The sequence below is a fragment of the Octopus bimaculoides genome, chromosome 1 (genome assembly GCF_046866305.1).
Source record: "Octopus bimaculoides isolate indiv1 chromosome 1, ASM4686630v1, whole genome shotgun sequence".
In the NCBI taxonomy this organism is placed as follows: domain Eukaryota; kingdom Metazoa; phylum Mollusca; class Cephalopoda; order Octopoda; family Octopodidae; genus Octopus; species Octopus bimaculoides.
The window spans coordinates 197,032,350-197,059,515 of record NC_142928.1 but is presented as its reverse complement, the minus strand read 5'-3'; the positions used below and the strand labels follow the sequence as shown (position 1 = coordinate 197,059,515).

Here is a 27,166-nt window from a genome sequence, read left to right as displayed (position 1 = left end):
TATAAACGAAAGTTTGTTTGGAAACACAATTGAACTCTTTTAGCTGCCATATACAACTAACAAGGATCCTCTTGCGGTTGCCCGGCATGCTAAAGATAGCTGTCAAATTGCCACCCTAACCTTCACCACAACCACACGAACCACCGTAGAAGGAAGATAGTGTAACATCTCCAGGTGTATCTTTACCAATCAATCGTCTCCTGAAGTACAAAATTCCTGTTGGAGATATGAACTTACGACTGACTTAAAGTTTCTAAGCCAGTATTTATCCATTTAGAGTTTTCTCTTTTCTGCCGGAATTTTCGAACTGAAATAGAAGAAATTTGAGAGATTTATTAAAAAAAACAAACAAACCAATTTTGATTTGGTGACGTCTCGAGTAGAATCTGATCCAAGGTCTCTAGATTTATATGTTTATGAATTAATGGCCTGTTCTTACTCCTTTTTGGTTTCGTTCATTTCCATTCATAGACTGACCAACATTATGTAACAACACATAGGTTCAACACACGCATATATATATAACCGTTTGTGAAGCAGTTTTTTTCTTCTTTTTGTTGGATTGTCTCTGCCAGGTAATTAAATGACGATGATTCCCGTTTGACATTGATTTGCAGAAGGTGTCACTTGACTAGTTTTGGGTCTCTGTGAAGTTAATACGTGAGTTTATGTTGAACTGTTTATTGAATTGTTGATTGAATTGTTGCCAAAGTTGTTAATTGTTGTTTTGGTTCCCATTGTGAGAAAATGGAGAAGGAGCCGGAGGCAGGCCCAAGTTATGCGGCCGCAACGGGCAAAGGAGTAGACACGCGAGAGTTTGAGGTCCGCGAGATAAAAGTGGAGCCTAGAAAGATGAAGGAGAGTGAAAAACTAATCACTAAGGAAGGTAATATTCTGAAGCTAATGCCACCTGAAGATTTATCGGCCAACGCGTTAAAAAGAACGGTAACATTTAAAACCATGAAGGTAGCCACAAGAAAAATAGAAATTGCACTGATAGAAGCCATAGAGGAATGTATAAAGGAATTGAAAAGATTTACAACACACGTTACGAGAGGGAGGAGATACGCCACTGTGGAGGTGCGCTTCACAACGAAGGAGGAAGCAATAAAGCACTCCACAGAGGCAACACGGACAGACGAATGGGCTCTCTTGCCTTTGTACTGCGGCAAACGTGTGGCCAAGGTGCGAGTGGGTAAGGTGCCACCCGAACTGAAAGAAGAATGGCTGATGACAGTCATAATATATAATATGAAAGACGGGAAGATACTGAAGGCTACATGGACCGAGAAGGTAGATTACTGGGGATGTGGGATCGAATTAACGATTCAGGCAACAACAGAGGATTTGAATAGTATGGTGAAGGAGATTGTGCTGCCAGAAGATGTGAGACTGAGAGTTACTGTGGAGGCCGCCAGTGTGTTTCACGTGTGGAGAAAGGGGCCACATGAAGGTATGGTGCACCCAAAGAAAGCCACAAACAGAACAGGAGGAGAGTGTGGACCAGGTAGTACAGGACAAGAGAGACTATTTATGGAAGAAGAAAAAAAGAGAACCAAAAGTCCAAGAGAAAAGAAAGAAGATACGAGGAGGAGAAGGAGTATGGTGTTATGTAACGTACCCCAAAAATATTGATACAGAGAAAAAAATTATCAAGTTACATTCAATAGTAAGAGTAAAGGTGCCTTGATATGTCTACGCAGAGGATATGAAGGCAATATTGAAGGAAGAGGAAAACTATGGAAAATTGAAAGAGATGTGTGGAGATAACGTTGACCCGCCAGGAGTGGAGGTGGAATTTAAAGAGTTTCCACCAGTGGTGGATTTAAGAGATATCGAACCACTAATGAAGTTCTACTAAAGACAAAAAAAAAAGTATGAAATTAAAGGGTGGGGAGAACAATTGTAAATAATACATACAACGGTTCAAATGGTACTGCATGGAAATGGGGCCCATGCGTCCATTTTCATTTTTATATAACTTTCATTTCATTTACATTCGTTTTATGTTTTTTGTCCCCCACTGCGGCTTTGTCTGTTTTTGTGGTGTCCCCATCTATGTTTAGGGCTTTATGCCTAATAAAGAAATCGGTATCACTTGACTAGTTTTGGTTTAGCATTGAGGGACAGAGATAGAGAAACTAAAATATTGTAATATTCATTTGAATTAGAAATGTCATTTATTCTTAAAATAGCCACCTTATACCTTCTTTTATTCTGAAAATAATCACGTTATTTGTTCTTTTATTCTGAAAATATTCGTTTAATACCTTCTCTAGTTGACTTTCGGTGCCTAGTTCGTAAGAAAGTTTTTCATCACCATTGTTTAAGAAGCGTTGCAACAATATTTTAACCTTTTTGTCGAGGTCGACTTTGCCTTTCATCCTTTCGGAGGTCTATAAATTAAGTACCAGTTGCGTACTGGAGTCGATCTAATCGACTGACCCCCCCCCCCCAAAAAAAAAATTTCGGGCTTTGTGTTTGCATTAGAAAACGTTTTACCCTCACTTGTTTTTTTCTTTACAGTTGTTTCTCTTTTGTCAAAGAATTTCTTGTATTTTCAGGATGTCTGTGTTCAATATTTTCTCCCTAACCAGTCCATTTGCTAGTTTTAATTGTGTCAACTGTCGCCTGTATGGCAGAAAGTGGAAACGGCGAAGTAAATTCACTTTACGAGGAGCAGAAGCGGAAGAGGTCAACCCGACCACTTTGACTATGGAAGTACCAAGACCATTAATTCCATGTAGGATTCTATGGTTAATCTCTTATTCAAAATTCTTTAATTCTAATTGTGAATGTTTAAATGAAATCGTCGTAATTTCAATGCCCACATTCTCCTTTTTCTTTCTAGCTGCCGATCCTGAATTCCTGTGCAACGTGTTCCGTGTCATCCGCTTTGACTACATGATAACCTCTAATGCATTCCTACATCACACATTTAAATTTTATTCTACTCAACAACAAGCTTTAATAATTCGTCGTGGTCTTCCGTTTAAGATAAAAATCACTTTTAGTGATATGTATGATCCAGATGTACATGAAGTGTCCTTCGTTCTCTTAGCAGGTAAGACAATTTCTTTTAAAAAATTTTTTGTATTTTTTTTGTCTCTTGTTGCTGTTTAACACGTGGTGGTCTCTGGTTTTTAATGAAAAACATCCTAGCCATGATTATCCCACATTAGATTCCATATAGAGCGGTGAGCTGGCAGAAACGTTAGCACGCCGGGCGAAATGCTTAGCGGTCTTTCGTCTGTCTTTACGTTCTGAGTTCAAATTCCGCTGAAGTCGACTTTGCCTTTCATCCTTTCGGGGTCGATAAATTAAGTACCAGTTGCGTACTGGATTGATCTAATCGACTGCCCCCACTCCCCCAAAATTTCGGGCCTTGTGTCTAGAGTAGAAAAGGCCTTAGATTCAATACAATGTTTAAGACAGTAGGAAATGATTTGGAATTTTGACTGCTCTTTCTAGCAAGTCATGCAAGCGCGTAGAGCAGGGGCGGGGAAACGCTTTAGTATCAGGGTTCCGTTGCCAGCTCGAAGGAATCTGGGGGCGAGGGTGGTGGGTTGCATCTGTGCTGAAGGAAATTGTTGAATCTTTAATTTTACTAATTCCTAGTGTTAACAACTTTTTGTTTTTGGTGTGGAGAGCTCGGAACCGGTTTTTCCTTTGAGATTTTTTTTAAAGATTTCTCTGCAGGCGAAGGTTTCGCTACTCCAGACCTTAGAGGTTCCTTCCTACTTTTATATGGATACTGACATTTCGGTAACCAAGATGTAAAGTTAGTTTTTTAAATTCCAGATTACAAACGTGACTGGTGGTCATATGTACTCTCACCCCACCCCTACCTTACATTTCTTGTCCCTCAATGTATTTTTCCCCCCTGTGAAAAACAGTCCTCAACTGTGCACGAAGTCTGCAAACGAAATATTTTGGTTGGCACCATTCCCCTTGTCTTTATTAAACCTCAGTAAATTGGAAAAGGTATTGCTATATCAGCTTCCCGTTTCTCCTGTTTTCAAAATTTAATTATAAAAAAAAGAACAAATGGAACTTGAACCTTCCCAAACTTCGCCCCCCCCCCCAATGTCTGCCGGCAAAGCTGTGCAGCTGAAAATTTTGCTTTCGGGTTCCGTCCCACGCTGCTGCACCCGGGGTTGTCTCATAGGGAAATCGATGTTCTCAGTCTCTAAAGTGTTTACTTGACGTCAAACTGTACATAGATCAAAGCTGAGATCCCACCAAACTTGTGAGACCTCCAGGCAATTGTTCAGAGTGGCCCTTCCTTCAGGCGGCACTGGTTTTACTTCGTGTGTCTTCTACACTCGAATCTGATCGATCGAAGCCTTGTGTGAGAATCTGAAAACTAGAAAAACCATTGGCAGGATCATTCCAATAACCGAGTCTTTGTCCACCGGTTTTAATGCTGATATTACTTCGTCCTTCGCTGACAGTACTTTTTGATGCAATAATTCAAAGTTGGTCACAGATCTCCAGCCAGTGACGGAGGTCCTTAAAGCACATAACCCTATCCTTCCTCTAAACAATAAGAATAGGTTAATGTTTTTACTTTTCCTCAAGACCAGGGTGTCTCCAAACTACGGTCCACGAAGTCAGTTCATCCGGCCCGCCACCACACTACCTTCAATGCGAGTTCATTTGCCTCTGGTTTGGCATCAATGTTTGGAAGAACTTATGGTCTGTGAGCAAACATTTTTCAAAAATGAAGAATGTGAAGTCAGCACATCGAACGAAGTTGACTGAACATTTGGAAGCAATTCTCTTGGTTGGATGCAGCAATTCCAAAGCAAATATTGATGATATCTTAAAAGCTAAACACCTGTTTCACAAATCTCACCAACCTTTTCTGCTGCTTAGTTTGTGAGATTCAGATGTGTGCATACTGAGTGTGATATAACTATCTTATTGCTAATGTCACCTTCTTTGATAACTTTTTGGTAAATAAATATGTTGGTTGTCTATATTTTTTGTGTGTTCATTGTATTCTATTGAACAAAATGGTTAAGCGGCCCACACACATCATTATCTCAGTTATCTGGCCCGCCATGAAAAAAGCTTGGTGACCCCTGCTCAAGACCATCGTTGATTAATATCTTTGGTGATCGATTCTTTGGAATAACTATAAAAGTATTACAACACAACACTTTTCAATCTTATTCCGGTAAGGAAGGTTTAATGGCTCTTTACAGACGAGTTCTATAATTCCATTTATGACTGTTTTAAACGTTCGAAGCTTTTTTTTTTTGTATAAACTGTTCAACAAACCATTGTTTTGTAGGGGATAGTCCTGCTCCTGGTTTGGACACTCATGTCCATGTTGAATTGAATAAAGGACCGTACGAAGACAAACTGTGGTGGTGCAAGACGGAGGAAAATGGCGAATGTGGATTGATTCTCAGCCTTCATCCACCAGCTGACTGTATTATTGGAGAGTGGGATATTTTTGTGAAGACTTCAGCTCCAAGTGACGAAAGTGTGAATTATTATCTTTACGACCACAACTCTCCATTTTACGTTCTCTTTAACCCTTGGTGTGAAGGTAACCCAATATTTCGAATGAACAACTCGTATTACGGCTTTGTTCTGTTCAGGACAATCTCTATGCCCATATTTCTAACATATTTGATTATCATCCATTTTTTTCAGTTTTCTATCCTAGAAAGGGCCATATGTAATATTTTAATCATTTCCTGGTTTCTATATTGTTTCTCGATGTTAATATATTTAACATGCCCTTTTTTCCCGTTATTCCGATGTTAATATATTTATGTTGAAAGCAGAACCATTAACAATCCGGGGGAAAACGCTTAGCGGCATTTCACCAATCTTCATGTTCCACAGAGGTCGACTTAGCTTTTCATCCTATTGGGATCTATAAAATAAGTAGCGGTTGAACAATATGGCCGACGCATTCAACTTGTCCCCAACCGGAAATTGTTAGCCTTGTGTCAAAACTTAGAACCTGTATATTTGATACGTTTTTCAAAAGACTTTCTTGCAATCTCATTCGTTTTGAGTGCAACCAGACTGACTCGAGCCATGGTGGTCTGGATATTGTAAGAATGTCAAAAATTATGTTCAAAATTATTCTGAATACTGCCAGATTAAATCCCTATCAAAACTTACTGAGCATTTTTGGTCAGTGGTCACATGACTCAGATACGGCTCAGTTTGTTTCTGATGTTGATTTGTTATTCGAACTGGTTGACTTTTCTGGCTGATTAGAGGTCGTCAAGATTAATAATCGATTTCCTAACATTGATCAAGGTTTTGAGAACTCGTTTATCCTCCTCTCGTTACTTATTGTCTTTCCCCAACCTTCTTCTTCCTCCCCAGAATGTTGATCCTCCTGGAATTTACATCTACGTCCCTGTTTTTCTTACAACCGTTAAATTAAAACTATTGAAGAGGAATGTTACTCACATCCCTCACCAGTGTTGGAAGGTTTACGCAGGCCGCGGAACCTGCCCTTTTATCTAGACCTCTATCCTCACCAAATAGCTCTTACTGTCCTTATGATAAACCAAATTGTTCCACGTAACTCCCTTTATAATACTATTTTTCTTAACGCAAAATTAGGAGTGTACACAAGATAAATTATTTAAGGCAGAAGTTCTTCAGCATTTGAAGTTTCTTTGGGGTTTTTTTAAGGGCAATTTTTAAGTAAGGCAATTGAATTTCCTTGGAATTGTTTATCCAACTTCAATATAACGGAATCGTGAGCTTTAACAGTTTAGGACTCTAGAAAGCACGGCGTGGCTTAGTGGTTAGCATATCGGTTTGCGGGTCGTAAGATCGTGAGTTCAATTCCTGAATGTGCGTCGTCTTAGAGCAAAAAACTTAATTCATTCAGCTGGCAAAAATGAGTTGTACCTGTAATTCAAAGGCACCAGCTTTGTCCCATTCTGTGTCACACTGAATCTCCCTGGGAACTGCGTTGAGGGAACGCGTCTGTGGAGTGCTCAGTTACTTGCACAAGGCTGTTTCGTTGATCAGATCAACTGGAAGACTCGTCGTCGCAAGCGACGGAGTGTCCGTTAGGATTCTAGAGCAAAATGCGTATCGCGTTATATTTTCGTAAATGGAATTTTAAGGTAAATGAATTGTAATAGATTGCTTTTCTTCGAAAATCTCTTTCTGCAGCTGATCAAGTGTATTTGGATAGTGCCGATCTACTGGAGGACTACGTTTTAAATGAGTCTTTAACAATATTCGTTGGCACCAAAGAACAACTCAACTATAAACACTGGTACACAGGACAGGTAAGGCTTGGCGATGTTTCCAGGTGCAACTTGTCAGTAGTGTGTGTGTGTGTGTACACCTATATAGGTGCCCACATACATCTATAAGGAACGTATCTCGTTAATTAAACCATTAGACCATGTTCTGTTAGGACACGCATGCTCTCCCCTTTGCTACACGGACACGCAAACACAAACAGACGCCCTCCCATACACACATGAACACGCATATGCATGCTCATGCTCACGCATAGATAGTTATCAATTTATTCAACATTTATCAACGAAAGCTGTTTAACTGTCTTTGAGGGAGATGTTGTATGGATGAATGCGTGCGTTTCTGAAGAAAACAGAAAACCAAAACCGCAATATTATGTATATAAAAATGACATAAGTCCGTATTTTAAAAAAAAACACATATAATGCACACACTAATAAGTACATACACACACACATACTCTTCTTGGACAAATCACAATGCTGGAATGTAAGTTCAAAAGAAATAGAAAAAGAAATGGGAGAGATGTGTCACTGAAGAGATTGTAACAATGCGATGAAATAATTGACAAAAAAAAAACAACACAATACTGAACAATAACAAAGGTCCGAACCAGTGCGTGTGTTTATTATTACCGGCATAATGCCCCTCCCAAAGTTCAATAGAATTTATTTTGAAACGAATTCACATCAAGAATCTTGCAAACCAAATAGAAATACTACGTTCTGTTAATTATTAATTATGCCGACTTAGCTTCAAGTAGGAATCTAGTTTTCGTCAGTTTTAGTTTATAGAATTTAACAATTTTGAATTTCTTGTTTGTCGTGAAGAACTCTACCTATGGCTTTTGTAGGCCTTTCCAGATTGTTTAATCTGCTGTCAGTAGACATGAACTCCCTATCGACCCTCCCATTCTTAACCAAGTGGAACATCGAGGGAGAGACGACTGCACCGGAAGCAATCGGTTGGTACATTTATTGACGAATAAAATGAAGTACCTTATCCAGACACAACGCACCACTCTGTCCAGGAATAGAACTCTCAATATCATGAACAGGAGCCTACCACCTTTACCATAAGGCCATATGCAGTATGGCAGAATAGTTAAGTTTGCTTCACAATCACAAAGCCCCGGGTTCACGTGTGTGTGTGTGTGTGTGTGTGTGTGTGTGTGTTAATCTGCAGAAGCTACAAAGTAGCTCAGTCTGAGACTGCTCAAAGCATATATACACATACATATACAAGATAGTCACTTTGAACTTGTCTGGTTCGTTTGTAAGAATAACAAGGAAAAAGTTCCAAAGTGTTTTGGAAGATTTCTGGGGAAGGATTGGTTTAAAGTTTCTACGGAATAAGTTTCTATGTAATCCAAAATTTATTATTTTCCAGTTTGATGAAGGTGTTTTGGATTTGACGCTGTACCTGCTTCGTAAAGCTTTCTCACTCGTAAGTCCGTTGTTCTCCAATCCTGTGACAGTCGTAGAAGGCTTAAATCGAATGGTAAGTGCTTTTCTTAGTCTTTTTTTGTTAATGCGTAAACATAGATTGGACGATCTATGAGATTGTCTCAACATAGATTGGACGATCTATGAGATTGTCTCAACATAGATTGGACGATCTATGAGATTGTCTCAACATAGATTGGACGATCTATGAGATTGTCTCAACATAGATTGGACGATCTATAAGATTCTCAAGACAGTAACAGTAAAATATTTCGACAACAAAAGTTTGAAGTTACAAATTAAATATTAATTGTTAACAAAAAGAAAAAAATGTTGTGATAGAAAGTAGGTCGTGTGGGATGGGCGTCAATAATAGTCACCATCATTTAGAGGAGTGCAGTTGTTGTATTCATCGATTCTTGGAGCCATTGAGCTTCGTTGTGTCACAATCAACGATGCACCTTCTATATACATATATAGGCAAGATATGTCAAAGAAAAGGCACCAAAGACGAAATCGTTAATGAGATTTCAATTTGTAAAAAAAAAACAAAAAAACTACACCTCTAGGAGTCTGAGTTAAAGATCTCTTGTGTTGGTCAAACTGCCAAATATCTTGAGCTTGCTTTTTATTAGACTCGAATGGATTAATTGCTTACTGATATCAATCCTTGACGGCATCCTTTTTATTGTTTAGCTCTATTTTTACGTCTGAACACAGTGATTCAGGTTCGATCCCTAGGCAGTGAGTTGGTGTTTGGGGCTCTGTCAATATGCCTGCTACAACTTCGTGGATTAAGTGAAACTTTCTGAATAAAATCTTGTCCTAACTATAGAACATTTTGAAAATTGTAAAACGAGTTGGAATAAATTCTTACGGCTACAGGCGGCTAAACTTAAAAGTAGGGTGCATCGGGGTTGGATTAAACTAGCGCTGGTCCTATAGGGTAGATTATAAAGGAAGCATAAATTAAAACCGAATCTATTTTAACAGATCCTAATTTTTATGACTATTAGTATATTTGAAGGAACACTGTGCATAGATTAACTCGTATAGGGGTGAATACAACTTTAATTAGTACCTGGAAACAATCAAAGACCTCTGTCAATTAGCTGCCATTTAATTTTAGTTTGATTAAAAGTGGATTGAATCTTAGTTTGAATGTTGGATCAACCTTGAGCAATCAGTGGTCGATAAAGGCGATGTTGTTGTATTCAGCACAGAGTTTGTAGCCTATTGTGTTCGTATTTTGGGTAAACTCGGTATTATGGGTGAGGTAGGGGCAGAGTGGGAGATATATTACGGGTACGTAACTTTATCCACCCTATGAGGATTAAAGGAAGTCAACTTTCATGAGATTTGAACTTGGAAATCAATATTTACTTAGTATCTTTGTTCTAACACAACCATAAGGGTAATATCAACTCCAGCATATAGCTGGTATTTTGAGCTCGGAACAAAACTAATTTCAATTGGAAATTGAACTCGGAACAAACTAAATAATGCACCACATTTTCCTTGGTTCTCTTAGCGATTCTTCCATTTGGCATCACTACAGAATGGTAATGTTAACACCAAAGGGTCCCCCATCATTTTCTCTTTCATATGAAGACCCTGCCTTCTAAACTCTTCAGTTAATAGAATCACTTTAGAACCAGTTAATATGGGATCCTTTATGTCGTCCTTCAGCATGTTAGAAATAACACTACTATCTTAACTGAAGGCCATATTGGTTAAGATATACTGAAGAAAGGCTGGGTGGTCATCAATCGAACTCGTTTTGATTGAGATCGCTTCGCAATTCTAAAGGTTTTGGTGTTCAGTCTCCTTACTTAGTACCTTACAGAAGTGAACTCTAAGAAAGCCAGTAATCGTCCAAAACCTTTTTAAGGTTTGGTTGACGGAAACTATGGAAACATCTCTTGTTGCTGTGTGGTAGGTCCCTCGCCGTTGTTTAACCCATTAAAGCATAGCATCCAGGAAAATGGACGCAGGAATGATTACTATTTTGTACGTGTGTATAGTTTGTATGCAGCGCTTGCTCATTCACAGAGCACTAGTTTAGAGGCAGACTATACCAAAAATAAGAGGGAGACGTTGACACAAATGTTTCCTGGTGCTTTTTGAAAAAAAAAAAAAAGAAAATCAGCTGAGATTATGTAGATTTGGAAATTTTCCTAAAATGAATTTAAAATGTTGGGCTGCAATAGGCAAAGGATTTTCAGAATTCTTTTGCGACATGTGATTGACTGGTACCAAACAGACGTTTTCCGTCCACTTTTTAGATAATACCATTAGCTCTGCTACACTTACGGATTTAGTGAGATCACTGTAAATTATTTCTCGTTCAATTTCTCACGCCATATAACATAATGCTGTTATATTATACACACACGCACAAAACATTTTATGCAATATTTCCCGACTGCTTCATTGTTATATCAATTTAGGTTGCATACGATTCGAACGCTGTAATGTCTCTGCATTGGTACCAAAGCAACCAGGGAAGCAAACGTCCCACTGCTTGGAGTTCAAGTGTTGAAATTCTACATGAATATAAGAAGGGATTAGGAAAAGTACAATATGGCAGTTGTTGGACGAACGCTGCTTTATTGACAACGTGTAAGTATTTCGTACTTAAACAAATTTCAGTTCGTTTTAATATCTTCTGCGTGAAATAATTAACTTTTAATGTTAAAGAATTAAAGTTTGATTTCTTGATTGAAACAACTGGGTTATAGAATTGTGCCAGTAAGACAGTGTTAGATGAAGAACCTGGGGTACTAGATAAAAGGATGGGATTGCGGTATTCATTGGATATAATGTAGTGGTGATTCAAAACATAACCAGTCAGACACCACGACCAAACCACAATGGCTTCACGTGATCGGTCCATTAAGCAACCAACCAGCGTGAAGCTGTTACATAATTCAATCTTCTAGAATTTTTTCCTTGTACCCTGTAAAAGAACTGCTTTTGGTGCCTACACTCTTTGCAGAATGTCAAGGCAGCTGAATGACAGTTCTCTATTCTTGCCATGACCAGGAAGACGGCCAAGAACATCCGTTGTCATGAAGATAGCCCAGATGTTTTCATATATGTTGGGCATGTTGCTATCCCAATAGCTTTCTGTAATCTCAGTCGTATTGCTCTCACAGTCTGTAATTATTGCTACTGTTAACTGCAACAGGCCAACACAGTTTATCTTTAAGTGTGATAAATTCTGTTAAATATTCATGGGTGTTGTTCAGTGACTTCTTCCTGCAGCAAAGAAACCTTTTCCTTTAACTCAATTGGCAAATCACAAACAACACATCTTGTAACATTAGTGACAAAGCCAATAACACCTTTGTGGAAGCAGGGAAATGTTTAAAATGCTCAAATATTAGATTTGAAAAAAAAGCAAAAATATGGCTGAGAGAAATAATGGGAGACAGAATAAATATGAAAGAAAAGGATAAATCAAGAATTACGTGACTGGATAATATCAAGAAATGGATATTTTTAGAATAGAAAAGGCCATGGTCTTCAAACAATTGAAATTAGAACTTAACATGTTGGCTCCCACACGTCCTGCTGGTGGGTCGTGTTGATATGTTAGTGAGTCCTGCCTGACCCACCAACAGGTCATTTTTTAATTTCTTTCCCATTAGTTTTCTGAGAGCTGGAATGCTCCGATTACTTTGATTTGTGCTTTTGCTACACTAAGAGAACAATTCTTTACAGATTTTTGATATTATTTTTTTCGCGTTTTTCTTCTGATTTCACCCTGTAATGAGGTAAAATAAGAGTGAATTTTATTTGCCATTGAAGCAAAAATAGTTCTGGAAAAAATTGGTAGATTTTCCAATAGGAACAGAAGGGAATGAAAAATATTTAACTTGACATGGAAAGCAAAATAATTCTTTTTGAAAAGATTTCAAGATCTTCCAATAAAAAATACCCCAAATTTAATATTGATCACGGATGGGTTGTGTGTTATCTAGGATGTGATATAAACTAGGTACTACACGACCCTCCAGTGGGACGTAGGTATCTAACACTACCTATGTGATCCTTGCCTTAAATATGGTATAGCGTAAAAATATTATGCCACTCATGTCAAAATTAAGATATCATATTGGGACCCTGGGATAAGATGTAAAATGAGGCTCAGGAGTCAGGATGTTAAAATACAAAGGGCCATGGTCTTTCAAAGTGTTGAAAGCAGAACTTATTTTTATTAAGTTTTTGTAATTCTGGTTATTTTGTTGTTACTAATCTTTGAAATACTACCAGACATTCACACACACACACACACACACACACACACACACACACACACACACACATTAACTCAAACTATTTGACATTTTTGCTTAGTTTGCCGTGCTCTTGGAATTCCTGCTCGTGTGGTCACCTCTTTTCAATCGAATCATGATATGAACACTTATAGACTCGGTCACCATTATTTAACAAAACCCGACTCACTAAAACGACTGCCTCATCTCACCCGTCAGTCTATCTGGTAAGTACTGCTTTTAAAATTTTTTTTCAGTATCTTAGTCATTATTTCTTTGTTGGTAGAACACAATATTTGGTAGGCTGTGTTTAGGTAAGAATGACACCTATAAATCTCCTTATTTTTTATTACTCGGACTATTTCACTTTATATATGTCCAACAATTATTTGTACAAACCAACAGACAAGAGATGGTGAATGTGATGGTCTCCATTGCATTAAAATATTTTAGTTATTTATAAGGGGTCTGACTGGCTCCCGTGCATGTAAAAAGCACCATCCGAAGGTGGCCGATGGCAGTGTGCCCTGACTGGCTCCTGTGCTGGTGGCACATAAAAGCACTACCCAAACGTGATTGATGTCAATCCCCACCCAACCCCCGACTGGCTCTTGTGCCGGTGGCACGTAAAAGCACCCACAACACTCTTGGAGTGGTTGGTGTTAGGAAGGGCATCCAGCTGTAGAAACATTGCCAGATCAGATTGGAGCCTGGTGCATCCATTGGCTTTCCAAACCAGTCAAACAGTCCAACCCATGCCAGCATGGAAGATGGATGTTAAATGATGATAATGATGATAGAAATCATTTATGCTTATTAAAGACAGAATAAGTAGAAAAATGAGAATACTTTATCACAAAACTGGCTGCCAGTTCTGTTTAGCACCTGAGATTTTGTTTGGGAGTTGAAAATACCAGTCAAAACTTCAAGAATTCATGTAGTACAAACGGGGAAAACTCACAAAACCTACTTTCGAGTTTACCCTTTTGGTACTAACCTGGCTGAAATCACATCTGGCTCTGTAATACAAATGTCTTGTTTTCAAAAGCTTTGAATTAAAATCTTCCAAATCGTAACGCTAGCTTAATGATGACAGTTATTTTACTAAATTCTTTATTATTAGAAAATTACTATTTTTAAATGTCACAACGAGAGATATTCAGCAACAGTACTTTGGAGTAAAGATTGTTTGCCAACATAACATGGCAATCATGGTTTAGGATGAATGTTGCTGTAATTTAACCCCAGGAGACATCATCTCCAGCTGGCTATACGACACAATCTGTGTCCTTATATTTTCGAAAATATAAGGATACAGATTGTGTCATATAGCCATCTGGAGACGATGTCTCCTGGGGCTAAATTACAGCAACATTCATCCTAAACCAGGACTGCCATGTTATGTTGGCAAACAATCTTTACTACAATACATTTTTGTTATATTTAAAATTAATTGAAAGAATCACAGAGCGTCTCAACAGAAATATGGTAACAAAAGGGTTAAAATATATAATAGAGAAACAATTCTTAACCCTTTTGATACCAACCCAGCTGAAACCAGCTCAGGCTCTGTAGTACAAAAGTCTTGTTTTCAAAAGTTCTGAATTAAAATCTTACACTAAACCTTACTCAAAATTTATGTTCCTAACACCAGCTTAAGTTATTTTACTAAATTCTTTGTTATAAGAAACACAGAGCATCTCAAAATAAATCCGGTAACAAAAGGGTTAAACACCAGCTCATCTGATTGGTCAAACTTTATTCTCATAGGCATTAATGTCTTTTATGGCTTCAGTTAATTTATTGTTGCTGGTCTTTTGCCTTTTATGGCAACAAAGTTATCCTGGGAAAATTAGTGAGATGGTTGAACATTAGAAGACTCGCTGTAGTTCTTTCAAGCTCATAAAAATTGACTTTTGAAATGTCTTATCTACTCGAAGCATTATTCTTTAAATTGCAAACAATTTTACATAGGTATTCTTGCACAGGATGATGCCAAAATTTGTCAGAATTCACTTCTATATAGATAGATAGATAGATGGATAGATAGATATAGATAGATAGATAGATACAGAACATTCCATCCTTGTAATACAATTTAATTTCTCTCATGTGGTCTATTTTTGGTAATAGCCTTGGAATGGTTCATGCTTTTTACAATAACTTTCCCATTCTTTTAGAAATGTTTTGGTGTAGACCAGGGCTGGCCAACTTGTGGCCTGTAGACTTGCCGCTCGCAGGCTTGTGGCACACAGGCTTGCAGCCCACACTATTGAAATGGGTTTATTTAAACAAACATTTAAAAAATTTTATCAAACATTAAAGATTGTAATGAAAAGTAAAAAAGAAAGACATGACCGTTTTTACGATATTTCCTGTTGAATCAACGATTATTCATTCATTATTGTAATAATAGCATGAGAAAACAAAATGCTTTCAATTCTGTCAGTATATAAGCAGCCCTCAAAACTTTCTGTGATTAAAGTGGCCCTTAATGTAATTGGAGTTGGCCAGGCCTGGTCTAGAAGTACAATTGACATGTGACTTTTTTTACTGAGCATTCATCAGTTTGAGACACTTTTATATTTCACTGAATTTAAATGTTAATATTTGACAATCTCGGAAGTAATCCAATCTTATTTTTGCTTCAGGAATTTTCATGTATGGATGGATGCATGGATACTCAGGCCGGATCTGCCATCTGGTCATGGTTGGCATGCTGTAGAGCCAACACCTAAAAAACTGGAATTTGGTAATTTTTGGAATTTTGAAGATTGCATTTCTAAATCAGCTGAACATGAATTTCTTGTGACTCCATGTATTTTGACTCTTATCCTGAAATACTTTAACATGGAAAAATAATTTAATGGCGATGGTGACTTTAAACAAAAAAAAATTAAGATTGTAAAATATAAAACGAATGTTGAAATCTTTGTTGATGGGTCACCAAATAAGGTATCACAGAATGGAAATTCACAAGAGTCTCTGGTTATGATGTGGTTGTTGGATGATGAGGATAACATTCTTTCAACATTTATTTTAGTTACATGACTGTCAAAAGATGGAGTTGGAGAAAATTTCACTGTAGATTAACATGAAGTTTAAATATCAGGTCATCCCGTAAGTTCTGTCAGAATTTTGAATTAAGAAAACAAGTGATCAAATTATATTTAATTGAAATTTAATCATCAATGTACTTTCCCTGATTATCTATGACTTCCTTCCATCTACTTACAAGCTTTTTAATCCCATCAATATAAAACTCTTGGTTTCAAAGCAAAGAACTCTGAAATGTCGGTTTCGACCTCCTCCTGACTTGCGAAAGTTATGTCCCCCAAATGATTCTGTAAACTACCAAATAAATGGTAGTCTGAAGGAGCAAGGTCGGTAGAATAAGGTGGATGAGGAATTTTTTCCCAACCAAGCTCTTCGATCTTCTGTGATGTGATCTTTGCAGTGTGGGGCTGCGCATTGTCCTGATGAAACATCACTCTTTTTTGATTCACTAAAGTGGGTCTTTTTTCCTTCAAAGCTTGGTTCAAACGCTCTAATTGCTGACAGTAGACTTGCATTAGGTGGTAACAATTCAAAGTGAATTACTTCTTTGCAATCCCACCAGATAGAGAACCTTTTTCCCATGAAGTTTCCATCTCAGTTGTGGTTGAGCTTTTTCCATTTTACCAAGTCACTGTTTACGATATTTAACTTTTTGATAGAAGATCCAATTTTCATCACCAGTCACAAGTCTATCCAAAAAGGGTGAAATGAGTTAGCGAGAATGGAGAGAAGAGCAGATGTCAACTTGGGATTTGCGGTTGCTTTCGGACAATTCATGAGGCACCCATTTTCCAAGTTTAGGAACCTTTTCAAGTTGTTGAAGATGACCATGAACAATTGTATAGTTTGAACTAAGTTTTATTGCTAATTCTTCAACTGATTATGCAGAATTTTCTTCAAGTAATGCCCCAAGGAGCTTATCATCAAACTCAACTGGACGTCCTGTTCGGTCTTCATCTTCAAGGCAGAAATCTCCATTTCTGAATTTTGCAAACCATCTTCTGCAAGTTCTTTCATTCAAGCATTCTTTCCCATAAACTGAGTGTATGTTTCGAGTCGCTTCGGCTGCAAAGTTTCCTTTTTTGTACTCATAAAGCATTAAGTGCCTCAAATGCTCCTTGGATACTTCCATGTTAGAAAGGATTTTAATCAAAGAAATTTTAATTGTATTATTCTGTAAAATAATATTTAATTACTTTAAATGTACACAAATGCATAAAAATAACTTTTAATTCCATTAGACATTCTAAAATATTAAATTTCATTCAATTTTAAAAAAGGTAAAATTGGACAGAACTTATGGGATGACCTGATATATACGCACGCACGCACGCACGCACGCACGCACGCACGCACGCACGCACACACGCATGTATTGTGATACAAGTTTTAAGGTTATTTTTTACTGATATTTTTTTTCATCATTTAACGTCTGATTTCCATGCTGGCATGGGTTGGACGATTTGACTGGGGACTGGTGGACCAGATGGCTACACCAGACTCCAATCTGATCTGGCAGAGTTTCTACAGCTGGATACCCTTCCTAACGCCAACCACTCTGAGAGTGTAGTGGGTGCTTTTACGTGCCACCAGCACGAAGGCCAGTTCGGCGGTACTAGCAACGGCCATGCTCAAATGGTGTTTTTTTTACGTGCCACCTCCACAGGAGTCAGTCCAGTGTTTTGTTCACATGCCACTGGCACGAGTGCCAGTAAGGCGAAGCTGGAAATGATCACGCTCAAATGGTGCTTTTTGCGTGCCACCATCAAGGAAGCGAGACCACTGCTCTGGCAGTGATCTCATTCGGATTAAGGCACAATAATCTGTCAGAATAGGGCACAGGACATTTTAAAACCTAGAACTCACATTTGAACTACATGTGAATATTTATGTGCATGATGGATAAACACTGCTTGATATTGAGTGAAGGGGGAGGCCTGATGTGAGGTGGAGTTGTGTAAAATTGAAGAGTTCTAAGTTCAACAAAAAAAAAAAAACAAAGTGGGTGCATTGTTATGTGTAGACAAATCTAGGCTATATTGCCATAGCAAATGTTAAAGTTGTTGCCAATATTGAGGTAATGATGTCAGTTTGTTTGCATAGTTTCACACCAGAATCACTGATGGATGGAATGATTTGTTTTCACAGGAAGGAATGTGTATGGCCCGACACCTCTCTCCTTAATTAAAGAAGCAAATATCGGAACTGGGTACGACGTGAACAATTTTTTTCATGACCTGAATGTAGAATCTGCCCATTACATTCGATCATTAAAAGGTTGGTCACTTTTCCAAGTGGATGCAGATATGTAAGTTTAAGTTTTACCATAATGTAGTGAACAAACTAAAATTAGTGGATATTTCTATGTGACTTCTATTAACTCAGGTTTGTAGCTGATATAAATGTTGGGTGATTTTCTCCAGTCGAGCTTTTCAATGTAAAGAGATGTGGAGAGAAAAACTACTAACATAAAATTTTATTTAACATCTTATTTCTTTATTGCCCTGAGGTGGGGGGATAAACATAGAGGGGACAAACAAGGACTGTCAAAAGGATTAAGTCGATTACATCGACCCCAGTGCATAACTGGTACTTGATTCATCGACCCCGAAACGATGAAAAGCAAAGTTGACCTCAGCAGAATTTGAACTCTGAGTGTAACAGCAGACAAAACACTGCTAGGCATTTTGCCCGGCGTGCTAAATATTTCTGCTAGCTCGCCGCCTTCCATGCTGGCATGGGTGGGATTGTTTACCAACTTCGGCCAAACCGTTCAACTCATGCCAGCATGGAAAGCAGATGCTAAATGTTGACGACGACTATGGGTAATGTCAGGAAATGACATACAATAATTATAAATTAATTTCTATAAAATTAATCATAGTGGCAAAAGTATACGTCCAAAGTTACCTGCCATATGACGGGTAACACTTTAGCATAGCACCAGTTGAAATAAACACTGGAAAGGTCTATACTATGTTGAAGAGGTTCAATAAGACTGAAATATAGTCAATCATTACTGTACTTGCATACAAATATCAGTTTAAAACTAAGAATATAAGGTTGAATAATTTCATTACTGCACAATGTATTTTTACAATTTTAATATTTTGAGATTGTTGTATCTTTTTATTTTTGATAGATTTTAGCATTAGTATTGAACTTGTTACTTTTCTTCTTACTGCAAAGTACATTTTTGTTCTGTTCATTAAATATCTTACCATTGCCAAACTAATTGTTAATTAACAATTTCGTTAACAATTTAACTTTTAAGTTAAATTTGGAAATCATTATTGGACTAATTAACTTCCATTAACTCGAGTCAACTTCTGTTAACTTCAATTGAATTGAAGTTAATGGATTTTATAGTTTTGGCACTTTTTAAAGGTGTTTTTAGGTGGGTTTTAGAGCAAAAACTGATTTGATTTTTTTCTTTGATAAAAATTGTTAATGGTTTATTGATAACTTCCATTACAGTTTTAAAGAATTGACTGATTAATGGTTATTGAAGTTAACTTTTCGGTTAACAGTTAACGAAGTTAACTCTTCAATTAATGGTGCCCACCTTTCCCTCTTAGCATGGTCTCTTAGCAAGCTGGTTTGCTTCAGTATTTTAATTTTTACATGTCCTAAGGTGTTAAGCTGGCAGAAACGTTAGCACGCTGGGCGAAATGCTTAGCGGTATTTCATGTCTTTATGTCCTGAGTTCAAATTCTGCTGAGGTCGACTTTGCCTTTCATCGTACTGGGGTTGATCTAATCGACTGGCCTCCTCCCCAAAATTTTTGTGTCTTGTGCTTACAGTAGAAGAGAATCTTTACATGTCCTTCAGGTAACTGAAAATTATTTTACTCTCTCTTTAGTGTAGGATCATTTATCTGCACTGCAGCCCCTCTAGGGAAGCCAGTGTGTACTAAAGACCCTCATGCTATCGAATTTTTATATCATGACATTACAGAAGAATATAAATCTCCAAGTAAGTTCTGACCAAACCATTTCATTCAATTATTTCGTTTTATTATGATTCTTCTTTGGAGACTGACTCTGTATTAATTTATTTTAGGTGTCTCAGAGAAGTTCATAGAATTACTCTCGGCCAACCAAGGACTCTTTTCTCAATCAGTGAGATTTTTAAAAATTTAATAAATTTTTAACACTTGTCTAGTTCTATAACTTTAGCTCCAGTCGGAGCTGGTCTTTAACATTGAGGGGGAGACGTGTTTGCTTGACCCTACCCCACCCTTGGGTATTGGCTTGTTTGTTTGACCTTCAGGCACAGGTTTGTTTGTTCCTCCAGAGAAAAGTTCATTTGCTTGACACCCCTTCCTGAAAGCTACCCTCCTTATTTGATCCCCCCCCCCCATCCCGATTAGTTTGCTTGTTTGAATTACGGGTCTTTCATATTTCTTTGATTTCTATCTTCCCAAAGTCAATGCCAGTCTTTCCTTTATACTTTTAGTGTATAAAAGTAGTGTTTCAAGAGGATTACAATTGTAAAATTGGTGAAACTCAAATTATTAAATTCGATTTACACAATCCAACCCAAGAAATTGTCGAAGTCAACTTTGTGATAGAAGTCCAATCTATTGACTACACCGGACGCGAAATTTTAATCTTATTTGAAGAACATGTTTCTAACATGGTAATCTCTCCTGGATTATGTAAGTTAACTTCCCTTCATTCTTTGACTGGATCCATGAATCTACCAATGGCAATCACTGAAACTGTTTTCTTTGCAGCTCAACCGAACAGTATTTCCATCCGGCCAGAGAAATATGTCCCTGTTTTGCAGAGAGGTTTACCTTATCGCTTTGCTATGAAATTAATCGTTTATGGTTCCCTTAAAACTTGCAATACGAAATTTGCCTGGACAAAGGTCTTCACTCCTCAGTGGCCAAATTTAGTAATAAAGGTAAATGCTTACATATGAATTCTTTAATATTGTTTCAGCCATTAGATTGTGGCCATGCTGGGGCACCACCTTGAGTTTTTAGTCAAACAAATCAGTCCCAGTATACTTTTTAATTTTTAGAGCCTGGTACTTATTCGGTCGGTCTCTTGCCAAACAGTTACAAGGATGTAAACAAACCAATACCAGTTGCCAAGTGGTATTCTCACACACACCAAATCCACCCAAGGCTTTGGTTGGCCTGAAGCTATCATAGAAGACTGTTGCCCAAGGTGCCATGCAGTGAAACTGAACTCAGAACCAGGTAGTTGGGAAGTAAACTTCCCAACTTTTCTTTTTTTTACATTTCTTAGTTTTAGGGGTCAACTTAAGTTCAACAGTTAATTCTATTGCCTGGTTACCAAGCTTGACATTACGAATGATGGCACTTGATCTTCATTTGATGTTTTCAGTTGACATTTTGTTATGTGAACGAGGTGAGTGAAGAAATTAGATAGAAAAGGAGGTGACTAGAGAAAGGTTATACAACCAAACGGATGCTATTCAAAAGAAATGGTCATGGGATATTTAATACAGATTGTATTAAAGCTGACCATTATTGGAAACTGTCTTTTGGTTCCCTTTCTAACTCCATTTTTCTATTTGTGGAATGGTGATCAATTCCATGAATGATCATTTTAACTTGGTCCTGATCATTTTCTAGAATTTTATCTTATAAGCAAGCCTATATCCATGTATCATCAATGCTACCAAGTTTAATTTCTATCAGGATCAATATAGCTTGTGGTGTGGTGGTGGTGGGGTGTAACCTCCCCCCCCCCTGGGTCCTCTTGTAGCATTGATCTTTTCCAGCCAGGATATATCTTTAGAAGCCCTACCAGCCTAACAACTTCCCTTGTCTCCTGTAGCCACCATATCGTTCCTGAGCAACAGCCCCAGAGCAAAAGAGACCCATGTGAGTCATCCTCCCTTGCTCCTCTCCTTGCAAGGCCATCCACATGACATCACCAATCTTATACTTCCAGCCTGCCTTAGCCCCATGCATAGAAAAGCTATAGAGTTGACCAAACATACCTGGAGATGCAGACTGCAACTCTTTACATTCAGCAGTAAATATGATGGACATCAGCAGACATCAGCAGACATCAAAAGAACTGTTTTAGTTTCAGTATGAGGATAGAGAGAAGCTTCTAGAAGTTTTCTGAAATTACCCTAAACTCAGAATTTCACCTGTTGACAGATGGTCTTAGTTGCAGCTGGAGACTGTCAGCCAGGTCGTCATTATCGCTCTCTCTCTCTCAATCATGAATCTTTTAGTACCATTTCCCTCACCGATAACATAAGAATTCATTCAAACCTGTCTTCTGTCACTCTTACTAGACAGCTTTATTGAGCCTGCTAAATCAGACCCAATAATGACCCCCATCTCCTTTATCTAACCCTTTTGTCACCATATTTCTTTTGGGATGCTGTGTATTTCTTTCAATTATTTTAAATATAACAAAGAATTTAGTAAAATCACTTTGTTATCGTTAAGCTAGTGTTAGGAACATAAATTGTGACTAAGGTTTGGTGGAAGATTTTAATTCAAAACTTATGAAAACAAGACATTTGTACTACAGAACCAGAGGTGGTTTCAGCCAGGTTGGTATAAAAAGGGTTGAGAAACAAGGTTTCCCTATGCTACCACCATCACCACCACCAACTGTATCATCACAACTGCATTAACTTACAAACTACAGCTGTTTGTCACAATCTAACACACATTTTGAAAAGAAGATTCAATCGGTTGCCATACCAGACTGAGTTTCATCCCTCTTTGTGACAATGGAAATAATTGATTGCAGCAACATCACCATCTTCACTCTCCTCCACAGCTATTAATAGGCTTTTCATATCTTTTCAGACCTTGTTAACAACTGTTAGATGTCTTTATTTCTCAATCAGTTCGGCCATTTACAATGACATTCCAGACTGACGTTCACTCATTAAATTTCAGTGTCCTGAGAGGACAACATTAAACGAGACGCTTCCATTGGAATTGACTCTGAAAAACCCGCTTCCAGTTCCGTTGACACACTGTGAAGTAGTTGTTGACGGTGCTGGTTTAACAAGCATTTTCCAAGGACCTCTGCTGTAAGTATTGCTTTAGTTTTGGAACACACACACACACTGAAGACATTGCCTAACATTACAAGTGCAGAGGCTGCCTTTATCATATACCACACATTTTTATGTCTGTGTTTTTTGGGGCTTTATTTACTAAGCCATATTTCAGCCTATTGTAGTTATCAAACCATCTGTTTAATATTCTTTGAAGTTCCTATTTAAATAAGATACAGACTAAAAACTATTTTATATATATATATTACTCTTTAACTCTTTAACTTGTTTCAGTCATTTGACTGTGGCCATGCTGGAGCACCGCCTTTAGTCAAGCAAATCGACCCCAGGACTTATTCTTTGTTAGCCTAGTACTTATTCTATCAGTCTCTTTTGCCGAACCAACGAAGAAGAAAATGGAGAGTTTTAATAGAGAACTATCAATTTATACAGGCCTACAATTGCTTCCATATTTACCCTCATTCAAATTACAAATTTATAAATGAAACTTCAACTTACGATGAAAGTAAACAGTTTGTTTTAGAGGCGTTGAGATGTATTGAAAGATACAGAAATAAATTTTATTTTATTCTCAAATGCATGATAATGCTAATAAATTGCGTGATCAGGATAAATTATCCATACATTGCAGAAAATATATTGCCAGCCAGCCAGCCATGAGACTCGAACTCACATCCCTGTGATTACGCGCCAAGTGCTTTACCATTAAGCTACATTGCCCAGTAACAAATTCTCAGTTTAGCTTAATGGTAAAGCACTTGACACGTAATCACAGGGATGTGAGTTTGAGTCTCATGGTTGGCCAGTAACGTATTTTTCTGCAATGTATGGATAATTTATCCTGATCACGCTATTTATTAGCATTATCACACGTTTGAGAATAAAAATTTTTTTTATTTCTGTATCTTTTATAAATTAAAATTGCATGATGAAAATTACTAGGTAGATATTTCTTCAGGGCAAAAATTGACCCAAAAGAGATTACATTTTCAACTGACTTACCTAAAAAAGACCCCTGAACTCTCTAATGTATTTAATATTAGTGCCCATTAAATAATTAACACTAATACCATCATGAAAAGCAGAATTCCTGAAAATCTCACCAATATATAAGATTAAACTGGAGAAGCTTGCATGTAAACATCCCTTCAAAGAGGAATCTATATCCTCACAATAACTCACATACATACATCATCATCATCATCATCATCGTTTAACGTCCGCTTTGAATGCTAGCATGGGTTGGAAGATTTGACTGAGGACTGGTGCAACCGGATGGCTACACCAGTCTCCAATGTAATTTGGCAGAGTTTCTACAGCTGGATGCCCTTCCTAACGCCAACCACTCAGAGAGTGTAGTGGGTGCTTTTACGTGTCACCCGCACGAAAACGGCCACGCTCGAAATGGTGTCTTTTATGTGCCACCCGCACAAGAGCGAGTCCAGGGGCACTGGCAACGACCTCACTTGGCTTGCCGGGTCTTCTCACGCACAGCACATTTCCAAAGGTCTCGGTCAGTAGTCATCGCCTCGGTGAGGCCCAATGTTCGAAGGTCTTGCCTCACCACCTCAGCCCAGGTCTTTCTGGGCCTACCTCTTCCACGGGTTCCCTCAACTGTTAGGGAGTGGCACTTTTTCACGCAGCTATCCTCATTCATTCTCACCACATGTCCAAACCAGCGCAATCGTCTCTCTTGCACACCACTACTGACGCTTCTTAGGTTCAGCTTTTCTCTCAAGATACTTACACTCTGATGGGTATGCACATTTACATTACACATCCAGCGGAGCATACTGGCTTCATTCCTTGCGAGCTTACGCATGTGCTCAGCAGTCACAGCCCATGTTTCACTGCCATGTAGCATGGCTGTTCGTACACATGCATCATACAGTCTGCCTTTTACCCTGAGTGAGAGTCCCTTTGTCACCAGCAGAGGTAAGAGCTCTCTAAACTTGGCCCAGGCGATTCTTATTCTAGCAGTTACACTTTCAGCGCACCCACCCCCACTACTAACTTGGTCACCCAGATAGCGGAAGCTATCAACTACCTCTAGTTTTTCTCCCTGGAATGAGATAGAAGTTGTTTCCTGTTTGTTCACAGTGTTTATTGCACCTGAACATCTGCCACATACAAAGACTAACTTTGTAGTTAATCTGCCTTTGATATTGCTGCACCTCTTATGTGTCCATAGCTTGCACCGGGTACATCTTATAGAGTTACTACCTACTCCTTTACTGCATACTGACCAGGGCCATCTACCTGAAGGGGTTTGTGTTTTATCTACCTTCCTACTTATTAGGATTTTGGTTTTAGCTAGGTTGACTCTAAGGCCCTTCGATTCTAGTCCTTGCTTCCACACCTTAAACTTCTCCTCTAGTTTTGATAGTGACTGCGCAATTAGTGCAAGGTCATCAGCATAGAGGAGCTCCCAGGGGCAACCTGTCTTGAATTCCTCTGTGATCGCCTGGAGGACTATGATAAATAGGAGGGGGCTGAGGACGGAACCTTGGTGGACCCCTACCTCTACCCGGAATTCATTACTGTACTCATTTCCAACCTTCACCTTACTGACAGCATCTCTGTACATGGCTCGCACAGCTCTCACTAACCATTCTTCTATCCCAAGTTTCCTCATTGACCACCAGATAAGGGATCGGGGGACCCTGTCAAAGGCTTTCTCCATGTCAACGAAGGCCAGGTACAGAGGTTTATCCTTGGCTAGATATTTCTGCTGCAGCTGTCTCACTAGAAATATGGCATCAGTGGTGCTTTTACCTGGCACGAACCCAAACTGCATCACATCTAAATTGATTTGCTCCCTAATTAGTTGGGCTATGACCCTCTCCGTAACTTTCATAACCTGATCTAACAGCTTGATGCCTCTGTAATTATTAGTGTCTAAAGCGTCACCTTTACCTTTGTAGCAGTTTACTATGGTGCTGCTACACCAGTCATTGGGTATGACTCCTTTGTGTATCACCTGGTTCGTAATATGGCTGACTAGGCTGTAGCCAACACTGCCAGATATTTTGAGCATCTCTGCAGTGATTCCTGATGGGCCGGGGGCTTTCCCTGTCTTCATACTCTTAATTGCTTTATCTACCCTGGTACTGTCAACTCGGATAGCTGGTCCCTCTGTTGGGTCGACATACGGCAGGCTCTCTTTCTCCCATTCATTCTCTTTATTAAGCAATCTATATATATATATATATATATATACACACACACACACACACACACACACACACACACACACACACATAACCGTTCCCTTCCTGCCCTTTAAGATTTCAGTGAAATATTTGGCAGCGCAATTTACTTTTGGCTATATTTTATTTCAGCGATGTTCCTGATTTTTCCGATTTATCCCTAAGAATGAATTTGTGTGCTTGTTGCCGAGGAACTGCTCATCTGACGGCAACTATTCATAGCATTGAACTACAAGATGTCTGGTCTTGTACAAGTATAAATATAGTTTGATTCCCTTGTTAAACCGAAATATTAATCGTCATAAAACTGGAAAAAAACAAAAAAAAGAAACGTAACTGATTTGAAACTAGTTTGTTAAATCTAAAAATATTTTGTTAGAATGGAACAATACAATAAAGATGGAATTGTTTTTGGTGTTCAGATACATCAAAGTCTGTAAATCTAACCCAAATTTATACCCATAAAAGGGAACCACTTACAAGGCAAGATATTCTTTTTTACCTTTATCTAAATTTGAGAATTTTTCTCAATCTCCAAAGAAATTCCAACAAATTAGAAACCATTCGATAATCAAGAATATTTCTTTGGTAAATTCTATATTTTTCCAATTATCGTTATTCAATTTGTTAGAAACAGCAACCAAATCTCCCTCAAATCACTGGTTTTAAGGGGCCAAAACCCTGTATGACATGATCCTAAACATATTCTTAAAAATCCAGGCAGGATGACCTCAGCTGTGTTTGTGTGCTTGACCTCTTATAAGTTCACTGGTGTTAAGTCTTTCCCATCATGGGTGACTGTCAGGGTGGGGGACAATGACAAAGTGAATCACTTTGGAAACCAACAAGGAGTTTCTGATCACTCAAACTGCTAGAAAAAGGA

General features: G+C 38.2%; 1 protein-coding gene across 2 annotated transcripts; it reads left to right on the top strand.

Moving 5' to 3' along the window:
* The first annotated feature begins 511 nt into the window (after positions 1–511).
* LOC128250020 (annulin-like) lies at positions 512–26,934 on the top strand. Of its 2 annotated transcripts, XM_052974623.2 has the most exons (16): positions 512–660; positions 2,565–2,743; positions 2,852–3,064; positions 5,300–5,560; positions 7,165–7,283; positions 8,650–8,760; positions 11,156–11,327; positions 13,068–13,212; positions 15,637–15,737; positions 18,191–18,350; positions 19,905–20,017; positions 20,105–20,163; positions 20,501–20,702; positions 20,781–20,953; positions 22,950–23,086; positions 26,416–26,934. In XM_052974623.2, the coding sequence occupies exons 2-16, from the start codon at positions 2,566–2,568 to the stop codon at positions 26,552–26,554; spliced, it is 2,283 nt and encodes a 760-aa protein (XP_052830583.2). In that variant the 5' UTR covers positions 512–660; position 2,565; the 3' UTR covers positions 26,555–26,934. The 2 variants fall into 2 exon arrangements, with proteins under 2 accessions (XP_052830583.2, XP_052830585.2); XM_052974625.2 differs by lacking the exon at positions 2,565–2,743 and having other exon boundaries at positions 514–660.
* Positions 26,935–27,166: the final 232 nt, after the last annotated feature.

What these genes read in the sequence shown, in the direction of transcription:
- LOC128250020 (XM_052974623.2), top strand. Translation starts at nt 2,566, where the DNA reads ATGTCTGTGTTCAATATTTTCTCCCTAACCAGTCCATTTGCTAGTTTT. An exon ending in TAGAAGGCTTAAATCGAATG is followed by an intron (nt 8,761 to 11,155) that starts GTAAGTGCTTTT and finishes ATATCAATTTAG; the next exon opens with GTTGCATACGATTCGAACGC. An exon ending in ACCTAAAAAACTGGAATTTG is followed by an intron (nt 15,738 to 18,190) that starts GTAATTTTTGGA and finishes TTGTTTTCACAG; the next exon opens with GAAGGAATGTGTATGGCCCG.